A 12,558-nucleotide genomic window follows, 5' to 3' on the forward strand; every position below is an offset into this window, starting at 1 on the left:
TAGTGTAGGTGTGAGCCAAAGCCATTTTAAATACTGCATTGATGCCAGTGCCAGTAGGAACTGCGCTGCTACCAGTAGAAGTTAACCAGTGTTTGCCAAGGTGGGAGAATCTCCAGGTAAGGGTAATATAGACAAGTCCTTAGAGGACAGCATCTGTCCAGCATAAGTCTCTGGCCCCCACCCAAGGTCAAACTGTAAGAATCTCATTTGGGTAAACTTTCCCACTATAGTTTATTGTCTGAGTTATCTATGATATATACATTTTTGTGCTCCCCAAAAAACAGACTTCAGTTCATGATTTCCCTATTTGATTCTGGGTCTATTACGGCTAAAAGCCACCCCTTCTGATACAAGGCTATAACTGGGCATTGTGATACTGCGTTGGGGAGGTAGCATGGTGGAATTCATCCTAGTCTTTAGGCAGGCCCCTCTACAAGTGGTTTCCCAGGCACTGGCCTAATCTTTCATATGTTGGTTTAAGTAGGATCCCATAGGTGGGATATTTGGGCTATGAGATCCAATAGCTCCTCCTTCCAAACTGTCTCCAATCTGTGTGCCTAGGTGCTTCTGTGGCTTCCTAACCAAAATACAACTGTCTCCCAAACATTTATGGATTAATGCTTGTGTTACTGTTGTAAGATATGATAGAAGGAAAGCTGAGACACAGACAGATTAAGTGACTTTTCTAAAGTCACATGTAATGTTGCTGGCAATTAGAAACTGAGCTTTGATCTTCTGAATGCTGCCTTATTCAGAAAACCTTTACCTTTGCCTTTGTACAATCCTAACCAGAGCCACCGAGGTGATTCCATGACCACACTCACCCCAAAGACCCGAAGACACCTTATTAAATGGCCCTTTTCTGTGATGATTTTTACATGGACCTGCTATGCAATTTTAGTGGTACTGAGGGCTTTGCATAGTTTCATAGTTGGTAGGGTTGGAAGGGACCTGAGCAGATCATCAAATCTGCATCATGCACTCCTCTATTGTATCTGAGTTTGGTACAATAGAGTGCCTTTGTGTGGGTTGAATGTCAAAGTAGTTTATAACTCTCTTCGAAATACTGTAGCTTGGACTGAAAAAAAAAAAAGCCAAAAAACACCTCCACTCCCAGAAAAGAATATCATGCTAAAATATTAAACTTTATAATAGGTTCAATATTATCCTTTTTTTTGGAACAAAGTGGTTATTTCACATTCAAGGGCTAGCAGGTTTTTAGCTTAGGAGGAAAAACAGATAAAGTCAAGTACTTTGTTGATGCAATTCTGTTTATTTTCAAAGAATAAAGAAGTTCTGTTTCCTTGAATCAAATAGAAGATGGAAATTACTTTGTGCAGAGATCTAAGACGTTTTCCACTCAGCGCTTAGTCCAAAAGCTCTCTCATCAGTTTTCTCAGAGATCTGTAACGAGTAGTTGTTTTGGCTATCCCTTTGGTTTTCTGCTGCTTTTCTCTGTCTCAGTCCTGTAGTTCAATGGAAGCCAACCTTTTTGGCAGGCATGCTACCAGTTAGCCATGCACCCTCCTTGGGCGCATCCAGATGAGAACAGATGTGTGGTATATGGCAGTGCAGACCCATCTGCAGCACCACACACCACACATACAAGCATTCCCTGTGCAGCAACTTTGCAGCGTGGTGGGGTTTTTTGACTCTGGGAGATTCTGTGCTTGCTGGGACCCTTCAAGTTGCCCCCCGCCTGCCTGGCAACGGAGCACTTTACTGGGATGAAGCCGGATTTGTGGCCAGGCTCCTGGAACTCTCGCCTGGCCTCGCCGGCCGGATCGGGCCCCATCCGGAGCTCCGAGTTGACGTGGCACTGCGGAGGCCTGCCTGGGCTTCTGCCACCTTGGCCCTGGTCCTCCGCCCCTCGCCAGGGTCGCTGGGCTCTGACCCCGGGGCTCCGCATCCTTGTCGGGACCCTTGGAGCTGCTCCCGGCCTGCCCGGCAGCGAGGCGCTTTACCGGGACGAAGGTGGAATTGTGGCTGGACTCCTGGAACTCTCACCTGACCTGACCATCCGGTTCGGGCCCCTTCCAGAGCTCCCAGTTGACCTGGCACCAAACTCGGGTTTGGCCCCTGAATACAGCACGGTTCTGCCCCAGAGGTTCCTCTGACCGCCCTTCTGGAACCAAAGATGGGCATCTAGGGTCCCGAAAAACGCGTCCCCAAAAATCTCTGCAGACGTTTCCTGAAAGTTTTGTAGATGTGGCACCCAGCCCCAGCACTGGGGGCAACCACCAAAAGTGTCCACCCTCCTGGATCGAAGGGTCGGGCAATGTGGTTTGGCACGACCTCATACAGACTTCAGCACAGTTGCTGACCTCAGCCTCCCCACTCCACCCAGGGTAACCTGCCACACACCCGTGAACAGTGCATGCTCCTGGCGGCTGGGGGGGGGCACGGTGGCAGCAGGAGTGCGGCGGCGGTAGTGGCAGGATTGCAGCAGCAGTAAGCGGGGGAGCTCCCACAGATGCCACTAGTGCTGGGGGGGTGGGGTGGTGAGCACCAACCAAGGGTTGGCGACCACCCACAGCTGCTGCTGGCAGCGTCGCCAGCAGCCAGCGAGGATCACGGACCACTCGCAGACACTGCCAGCAGTGTCAGTGGTGAGCAGCGACCAGCTGCAGGCACTGTCGACCGTAAATTGCCAATCCCTCTATTAGATTACAACTCAGAAGCCACTGCAGTCAGTGGGACTTCAACTGGCAGAACTAGTATATAGCTTTATCTTGATCATAATTATATATTTCTGTGTCACAATGGCCATGTAAACTGGCAGACTTTAATTGTAACTATTCTTCTCTGAATGTTTCTTGGCTGAAGAACTGGTGATTTTAAACCAGGATAGTCTGAGTTGGCTTTAACACAGCTGGCAACTCTGCTTTGAATTCTGCATGCCAAATAGATTGTAGGACTACACTCTATTCCAAATAAATGATTTTTTTGCTATTGCTTCAGGGGATAAATGCATTTTCAACTTGGGAAAGGAGTCAAAATTGCTTTTGTATGTGCTTTTAGAGGAGCATCCTATGTTAGTAGGTGGTCCTTCCAAATGTAGCATTTGCTGCATAGCCCTAAAGTAGTACTGGGCTGAAACATCTACATCAAAACAGAATGATGAGATTAAAAGAGAGTGCAAGTATTTTAAAATTAGCCCTACAGACTATCAAATAATTTTAGGATGGACTTTCAGTATATCCATTTGAGTGCCTACATCATGGAGTTCTTTATTGCATACTGTCACTTTTGCTTAATTCCTGATGGGAAGCAAGGGGTTGGAAGCAAATGTAGAGCAAGTTGGTTGCACATTAGTATAACTGCAAGATATTTATATTAAGTTCAATAGAAATGTGAGGAACAATAAACAGACCCACCTAGACTTCTGGGGGGTGGACTTTTCTAGGAGGTTTGCATACTTTTGTATTCCTTTAGTATCAGTTGGTGATAATATACTGAAGTTTCTTGGTTGTAAGCAGATGCAGGCATGAACTCATTAGACTGGTCAGCATCTAACCATACTTGTGTAGTTTCAAACTCATGCATAATCTGAAATGCATCCGAACCCTAAGTCTCTGGACTTGGGCCTGTAAGTAGGATGCTGGCCAAAGGTTTTGGAAACATCTGAGGCTCCAGGTGCGGGTGGAAGATGCTTGCTAGTAGTAGGGCCACTTATGGTTCTGGACTCTTGGATTTGGAATTAGTTTTGGCTAATTTGGCCTCAGATTCAAGTTAAATAAAAAAAATTCTGAAATGAATAAATCACAGAAGTCCATACATGGTTTTAACTGCCAAAGCTTCCACCTTGATAGCAGTCCTACACCAACTTACTTACGGAATTATAAGAAAATAATCTATTCTCTAAACGGATGACTTAAAATTGAGTCAAATGATAGATTTGGTGAACGTGTTTTTATAAAAATCAAAGTGCTAAGGTATGCTGCTTTGGAAGCCAGAGTTGTTTTCAAGACTTAAGAGAATATCTCCTTGTGCGTACAGCTCAAACACACCATCAAGGAGAACCTGACTAGATACGAACACAAGGAAAACCACTGATTTTTCACTTTCCAACCTCAGGTAAAACAGTGCAGGGCCTTTGGGCTCATCAATTCGGGCTTTTTCAAGATCCAGTTTGCTGCTGGCTGCTGCAAACCACCCGGCGGTCTCGTGTAGCGCGAGGCCTCTAGGAATCCTCCCACTGCAACAATTAACACCCAGGAAAAACTCCCCCTCCCGCCCGCCAGTTTTCCTTAGGAGAGGCGGTCAGTCAGGCTGTTTCGAGTTAAGAGACCCGGGCGCGGGGGAGCTCCTGGTTATAGGCTGTGCTGCGACCCATTGAAAGCCGCCTCTCGCCTCGCCCGCTCCCCGCTCCCCGTCCCCCGGCTCCGCGGAGCGCCCCGCAAGGCCTCCCGCTCTCCCGGGCGAGGCGCCCCGCGGGGACTGACTGGGAGATGCTGACCGGAAGCGGCGGTTGCCAGGCAACCGCGGAGCCATTTCCGGCGGCGCGGGGCGGCGCCCGGCTGAGCGGGCTCCATGGTGCCCAGCAAGTGCCGGCCCGGCCGGGGCAGCAGGGCCGGGGCCAGCCCAGTAGGTGCCGGGGAGGGGGCGTGCCGGGCCGGGCCGGCTCCCCTGCACCTGTCGGGCCGCCAGGCTCAGGCAGCGCGGCGCTGCGGGGGAGGCCCCGGGCGGGGCGGGGCGGGAGGCGGCCGAGCAGCCCCGGGCACAGCCCAGAGCAGGGGGCGGGGCTGGCTCCGCCCTAGGTGGCCGCGTGCTGCGGGCTGGCATGGGCCCGGGCTAGAGGTGCGAGGTTTTCACGCGTGGCATTTCCGCCTCGCACCCACGGTGCAGGTGTGGGACGTAGTCGGGCTTCTGGGCGCTGCTCTGCCGTCCTGCCCCTACTCGTGGTCCTGCCGCACGTGCCGGGCTGGTCCCAGCGCAGGGCTGCGCGACCTCGGCCACCGAGCAATGGCATGCGGGCGGCCCGCTGGGCTCCCCACGGGGCGGGGAGTTGGCTGGCGTGGGAGCCGATTCCCAAGTGCTGCCCAGCCAGAGGCGGCCGGGGCTGAGCCGTGCCCCCTCTCCCCACCTGCCATGGGGGCCGGATTGGGGCCAGGCCATGACTCCTTCCAATGCCAGGCTGGGCTGCTGCTCCATTCCTCCTCTTCCTCTCCCCAGTGCTGCTGGATTGGGTCTGTTTTAGTGCCCCAAGGACTGGATCTGCTCACAGCAGGGAAAGGTTGGGCATCGCTGCTCTACGGGATAAATGACTGTAGTTGGAGAACACTGCTCATGAATAGCAGCAGCGTGTCTAACCGTTTGTGCTAAGCTGCAGACTTGAGGCTGTCTCTGCTTTTTCAATTTGCAGGTTAACAGTTGCGGGCTTCAGCTGGTTATTCAGACCTCCTCAGTGGCAGAAAGAAACAAACCAGTGAGATTTGAATATGATATCTCTCAGTATTGAAAATGGACTACATTGGATAATCAAACTGTTGTGGATAATACACACCATACCCTTGTAGTTAAAATAGATTCTTTTTTTAATATGTATCTCTTTGACCTGTTAATGTTTTGTTTGTTTGGTTGTATGAGTTCTTCACCACTGGGGAAAGGCGTTTTATAAAACAGAAGTACTGCAGCTAACCTGTTTTATTGAGAGTCCAAAATAAGCTTCAGCACTTTGCTGTGCTTCACTCCTGTTTTTCCTGGACTCTGTACCTTGTACGGCTGTATAGTACCATCTATTGAATCGTAAATTTACATTTTCAAAGTAAAGATGTTAGGTATGGTAACTTTTCTAATGGATATCTGTTTTACATATCAATATTTAGGCTGAGATTTTTTTCAAAGCTACAGGAAAGTTGTGGACATCCAGCTGCTGTTAATTTTTGGTGCGATTTTAGTGTTCGTCTTCTTTGGGCAGCTTTGAACATTTTGCCCTAACTGCAATATTATTTGTACTTTCTGCCCACTTTTTGTTGATGATGAAATCATTTTTGAATGAATGAGACTTTAATCTATTTTAGATATTTAGAATATGTTTAATTTTAGAAAGTGATGATGTGTATTCTTTTTTAAACCAAATGGTGAAAGTTAGGTATTATATTATTGAGTAGAGTAACTACTATTCATAATTTTCTGGAACACACAGCTAGCTGTCTTAAAGAAAATCTATAACTATACACAATTTATATTTAAAGACAGTACATTATTTGCATTAAATAGAATGTTTCATGTATATCTCATTTTAAATATTGTATTACAGTTTGAACTCAGAATAAATAAAGAGCAGTCATCTTTCCACAGTAGGCTCTTGCAACATGATTTGGAAAAAAACTATGCAGGAAGACCAGGTAAGACCTAAAATCAGGTAAGACGTAAAATCAATCCGTCTTTTCTTCTCTAGTTAAACTGTGTTAATTATAGATGAAAATTAGAAGTAATTATTTAGAATTTGTTGGAAATAATTGGTCACTATCTGTGCTGTAGTTAATCATGGATAGAGACTTTAGAAGTGGTACATCCAGCATTCATGGAAGAAGGCTATTTTTCAACCCTTCCAGATATTAAAATGTTTTTTTCCTCCTTAATTTATTGCAGTTCTTCAGCAATAGAATGAGTTGAATAGCAGTTTCTTGAATACTTTGTAACTTTTACTGTGGGTTATAAGAAGATTAAAAAATATATGGTGGAGCAGACTTAAAACAAACAAACAACCCCCACCATCCCTAAACAGCTTTTCAGTATGAGTGTTCTGTGTACAAGAAATTTCTTTGTGCCTTATACAGTTGATTTTATGCAGTCAGTTGCAGATTTGTTGTTTTTTTTCCCTCCAGGAGATGGAAGAATTTTAAGTCCTTTGGTACGTAATAAACAAGTATACGTAGCAGCCAATCTTCCAGACCCTGTTGCTCTGGAATTCAAAGAAAGTACAGGAGCATTTGCTGCGTTTGGAGATTCTTCTGGTTACACAACTGCAAAATCCAGACCCCGGCAGGAGAGCCATACTCTTGGTTCTAATATTTCAGGTAACCTTGAGGACTTGTTTGCTGTCATAGACATTGGCCTAAATACTTGCAAATTGTATGTTTTGTGTGTCTTATTGAAAAGTTATGAGAGAGGTTTCTTTCCATCACATGTTGGTAAAAACTATATGTATATATGTATTTTTTTTAAAAATCTATATTCATGCTTCCTGCTTGGGGTCAGTTTTGTTTTATGTTACGTGTATTGGCCTGAACTTTTGTGGTTAAAACTTATTTAATAGAATTTCTCTGGCATCCTATTAATTATGTTTTATAGCAATAGTTATTTTGTTGTAGCAATTATTTTCTTAATACCAGGGTGGCTACAGTAATTGGCCAAAAGGAGCGAGGTGCTTAAAAAGGCTATAATACTGGGGGATCCTGGTTTTGTTTGTTTAAAAATCTCCACTTCTCTGATTTAAAACCCCCCAAATATGCATTCATCCATGATTTAAAATGAAACATCTAGCCAATTGCCCATCAAGAATGATGCAGGGGGAACGGTGGGTGGGGATGGGACCCCATGCGCTGCCCCCGCACCCCACCACTCTGTGTCTGGCTCCGTGGCCGGAGGAGGATTAATGTGTACTGGGGCCCTGGCCAAACACAAAATTGGAGGTTCCCTCCCCCTATGGGCTGGGCTGTGGGCAGGGGGGCAGGGGGTGGGGGGGCACGTGCCAACTCTTCTCCATGCTCTCTGCCTCCCCGTCCCTCCCGCTATGGCCAAACATGCACGTGTGCACAGACCAGTGCACACTACTTTCACTCACTCCCTACACATGGACACACAGACACACACTTACTTTCCCTGCGAGGAACACAGACCCACGGGCATGCATGCAGGTGGGCATGCACTTGACTCGCTCATTCTCTGCACATGGACACAGACACAAACATACTTTCCCTGCTGTGAACACAGACGCACACATGCAGATGGGCATGCACTCTTCTCTCTCTGCACATGGCCACACAGACGCATGCATTCTCTCTCCTGCCATGAGTACACATACATACATGCATGCGCGTGCAGACAGGCACGCACTCTACTTGCTCTGCATGTAGATACAGACAGAAATGCACTCTCCCTGCCATGAACAGAGAAGCATGTGCACCTCACCCCCCCTTCCTCTCCCTCTTCCACTCTCCGTCAGGCTGAGGCAGCCACTCGCAGCTCTGTCTTGCTCCCCCTGGTCCCCTGCCCGGCAGGGAGTTGCGGCTGTGTCCCTCCAGCTGCGCACGTGCATGGGCTGGGCCGGCTCAGGCCGGGAGCCCTCTGCCCCCTCTCATGTGGGTGGCAGCGCTGGGAGGGGTGGCTCTGGTGGGGGGGTAAGGAGAACATTGAGGGCACTCCCCCCCCCCCCCCCCCCCCCCCCCCCCGCTCCCACTGCCTGCCTTGCTGGGCAGCACAGCGTGGCTCTTGGCCACCCTCCCTCCTCCTTAGAAAGCACTTACTTGGTTCCGACTCTAACAGCCATTCTTTGTAGCAGCAGTTCAGCACATCTGATTGTCATAGTCTATTTATTTGGGGTATTCCGTCTCAGTTTTGCTGAGATCATTGTTAAGCTTTCAAAAAAGAAGGAAAAAAATGTGCAACAAATAAGTGCTAACTCTGCCTGAGTTTGGAATAGCTGGCTGAGTTTGGAGGAGCGATGAAAATAAAGATATTTAATACTGTAGGCTCTTGCTGAAGTGTTCTGTGCCATCGCTAGCTCCCAGGGTTGGAGGGGAGGGGAGCTTGCAAGCGGCTGCCGCCAGTCTGCATGCAGCCGCACACAACATTTCCCCCCCCCCCCCCCGCATCCCTGCCTCCTTTCCCTCCCTTCCCCTCCGTCCCTGCTGCCTCCCCCTCTCTGCTGGCTGTTGTCACCAGAACCCCCCCCTTCCCCTTTTCCTTCCTACTCCCTTCCCCCTTCTTGCTGGGTGTTTTTGGGTGGGGGATGGTGGTTCCCTCGCTTCCTCTGTCCATAAGGCTCTGCGCCCTCGCAGTCAATTGGTGTGCGCCCTCTCGGCGGCACATATGCACTTAGCCCAGAGCATTACAGACAGACAGACTAAGGCTTTTATTACATTAGACTATATGTATACAGCAAAAGCTGTGTTAACTGGCACCTTACAAGCTGGCATGCTAACCGTTAACCGGCATGCCGGCTTGTAAGGGCTTGTAAGGGAAAAGTGAAACCAGAAGTGCCCACCGTGGCACTTCTGGTTTTGCGGAGCCCCCACAGTCCAGGGGAAAGCAGCCTGCGCTGTCAACCCTCATGGCTCAGAGGCATAGCAGGCTGCGCGGGTCCCTCCTCCCTGTCTCCTGGGGCCCACAGGGCCCGTGGGACTGGCGGCGATGCGGCAGGAGGGGCGACAACACCTGAGACATTGTGGGACAGGTGGCAGCCTGAACAGGCAAAGACGCTTGTTTGGGCTGCTCAGTTATCCGGCATATTTTGTTATCTGGCACTCTCCGTTCCCCATGGGTGCCGGATAACAAAGCTTTTACTGTACATACATGTGTATAGTATGTATCAGTTGAACACAATGTTGTATTGATATATTTACAATTCTAAAGCAGTTTGAGGCACTGATAGACTTCCAATCATTATAATACGTTCTAAATACCTATAAATGTTGACAGTTGATTTTTTGGGGGAGGGCGGGGCTGGGTTTTTATCATGGGAAATCAGAGCTCCCCCTACTCCCTTTGCTCACTAGGATGCAGATCCAACTGTGGCTATCCTTCCCCTCCCCTCCACTGCTTTGTGGTGCTGAGCAGCCCTGATAAGTCAGTGACCTCCCCCTGCCCCCAGTGTGTGAGCAAGGGAGTGAGTGTGTGGGAAAGGTGGGTATGGGCACAGTAAACGTGTGGGATGGGGGGCATGTCCCCTGAAATGTTCTGCACCTACAGTGGGGCACGCGGGCTGCAGGAGGGCTGGACCAGCTTCAGACAGGAGCTGCCTCTGCTGCCTAATGGGTGGGGCTTGGCATGGGAGGATATGCCATGCTGCCATGGCTGCCAAGGTGAGGTACCCCGTGCCTATCCAGCAGCAGTGGGAGCACACCTCTGCCATTGCCATGCCTCACCTTGGCCATGGTGGCGCAGTGCTCCCTCCCTCCCATGCAGGGTCCTGTGTGCTGAGCTGCGGAGGTAGCTCCTCTGGAGTTGGCCTGGCCCAGCTGCAGCCCTGCTGTGTGTGCAAAAATCTTGGGAGGCACATACCCCCCTTGCCCCTCAATGTGTAGGCTGTGCCCGTAGAGTTACCTGTAGGGAGCTCAGGAGCTGCTTTCCATTGCTGCTTGGCTGCCATGTGCGTGCATGAGTGTGCATATGCACATGATGCCCCCTAGCAGCACCATGTAGACTAGAACTCTGCCAGCCTGCAAAGGGGACCCACCATTCCCCATGGTTTTCTCCTTTTTAAAGGAGAAAATCCATCGTTTTCTCTTTTTTCAAAAAGAAAATATGTGGGTTTCTCAGTTTAAAGGAGAAAATTGTGGTTTTCCACAGCAAACAGAAACCCAGATCCCTGGTTATAATACAAAAAGTGAACCCAACCTAATCTCAGTATCCATGCAGATACATGGATACTATAAGAAGGCTCAGTTTAAGATGAGAATTTATTTTTCATGGTGATAAACACAAACAAGCTGTTGTTGCTTCACGGAGCCCCCACGGCTCAGGGGGAAAGTATTTCAAACTTTCTGCCTTTCCCAGGTACACCTTACATGAATTTTAATTGAAGGGCAGGGTGAGTTTGTGGACCCTTACTACTTGCAGGTTTTTATGTTGGGTTATGTGCATCATCATGACTTATTTATGAAGAATATTGTTGAGAAGAATATTTTTTAAGTAGACAGCTCTCCAAGCAAGCTTAAGGGTTGGGTACTATTTGGATTTTGTGTATAATTGGCTGAAATTGAAGGCTTTTTTGATTCCACAATTAATAATTAAATAATCTGAAACCAAGAGTCACAATCTGTTGTGATCCATGGTGCAAATAGTCACCACCACCTTCCCAAAATATAGGGCCAATTACTAGCAGGTAGTAAGAACAGTCGTCTTTAGGAGGAATTATGCTCAACAGTTGCTTAATTGGAGCTTATGTTATTATGGTACTTTGGTTTGTTTTATTTTGTTACTTTTAAATGCTCCCCACTTACCTCGCATGTTTCTGTTTTTTAAAAATGTCTAATTTCAGGCGTAGCCAGTTAGGCTCAGGGTAGGGGAAAGAAAAGTAAAATACAATTCTTCTTCTTCTTTCACTGTAGCAGGACACTAAGGTGCCTGCTACTGAGAGAGACCGGAAGACTCCTCGGGTGCTGGTAGCTGAGGCAACTAGAGGGAGCGAATGATCCGCACCTGCCTAGCCAGCTGACAAGAAGGGGCAGGGCCTGGCCTATATAAACCACAGGCAGGAGGCCAGGCGGCAGTTCCCTACCAGCAGCCAAGGCAGAAGGAGCTCCCTGCCAGAAAGAAGAGAGAAGCCGAGCCGGGATGCCAGAGCAGCATTGGTCACCACTGGGTGACAGAGAACCCTGGTAGGCCTGAGCGCAGTTTGACTGGAGGCTTATGTTTGCTTTGTAGCCCAGGGGCTTGTGTCTATGTTGCTGTTTGTTTGTTTATCACTGGTGGTTTGGGTGAGGCTATAAGGGGATGGAGGAGGCCTCATAAGGGACTCACGGTAGAGTGAGGACCCCAGCCCCAGTGAGGGCATGGAATTCGGGGTGTACAGACCCCAGCTCCGGAGAAGAGCCCAGTGAGAGGGCAGCCTCGCGGAGAAGAGCCCGGTGAGAAGGGTGGCCCCAGTGTGGGCGCGGAGAGCCCCGGGAAAGGGGCAGCACTATGGAGAAGGCCCCAGTGAGAGGGCAGCACTATGGAGAAGGCCCACAAGGCTTAGATGGCCACAGTTCTCCTGCTCCGGGTGTTCTGTACAAGTGGAAGAGAGGTAGCCTCCCTATAAAAACACAGATCATCAAAGTCGTGGCGGGTGAGAATAGGAGGGTACAAGTCTGAAGCTTGGCACAGTAGAGGAGGCGACAGGGGATAGCACGGCGACTCTGCCGCCCCTCCTATTACGGTGGTGCATTGGCCGGGAATCGTCAGGCTATGCACGGAAAGACGAACCTGAGGGCTAAAACAAGGACTGAGAGTGGGTTGTAAGAAGACAGTGGCAACACAAACCAAGAAGAGGGCAAAGTAGGAAGACATGGCCCAGGGACGCTACTAGGGAAGCCTGAGGGCCCAATCAGTGAGGGCGTGATGCCAGGATGGCGACAGCAGAGGATACAGAGAGCCTGAAACAGGAGAACTTTGCCAGGCTCCTACAAATAGATGAGTTAGAGGAGAAAATTGAACAAGTGGAGTGGGAGCTAGAGGTGGCCCAAATTCAAAAGGAGCAAGCTGAGGCAAAGGCTGCTGGGTTAGAACAGTGGGCCCAGGCAAGGAAAAGGGAAGGAGGCTCAAAAGAAATCAGGCGCATGATAGCGGTGGAAGCAGAGAGAACTTGCGCACTAGAGCCGCTTATTGCAAATGGAGCCCAAAAGAGCC

The 12,558-nt window shown here is 49.1% G+C and overlaps 1 protein-coding gene across 4 annotated transcripts in view; it reads left to right on the forward strand.

The window, feature by feature from the left end:
* The first annotated feature begins 4,483 nt into the window (after positions 1-4,483).
* LRRC49 (leucine rich repeat containing 49) overlaps positions 4,484-12,558 on the forward strand; it is a 138,346-nt gene continuing 130,271 nt past the window's right edge. For 2 of the 4 annotated variants that reach the window (XR_002087059.2, XM_019477609.2), the window contains exons 1-4: positions 4,484-4,587; positions 5,366-5,428; positions 6,263-6,350; positions 6,834-7,025. Coding sequence is in view for 3 of the 4 variants with exons in the window: in XM_019477609.2 (XP_019333154.1) it covers positions 4,534-4,587; positions 5,366-5,428; positions 6,263-6,350; positions 6,834-7,025 (397 nt within the window). In the remaining variant the exon portion in view is untranslated. The remainder of the gene's footprint in view (positions 4,588-5,365; positions 5,429-6,262; positions 6,351-6,833; positions 7,026-12,558) is intronic. The other 2 variants (XM_006268804.4, XM_059714820.1) reach the window with 1 other exon arrangement.

The sequence above is a fragment of the Alligator mississippiensis genome, chromosome 11 (genome assembly GCF_030867095.1).
Source record: "Alligator mississippiensis isolate rAllMis1 chromosome 11, rAllMis1, whole genome shotgun sequence".
NCBI lineage: Eukaryota > Metazoa > Chordata > Crocodylia > Alligatoridae > Alligator > Alligator mississippiensis.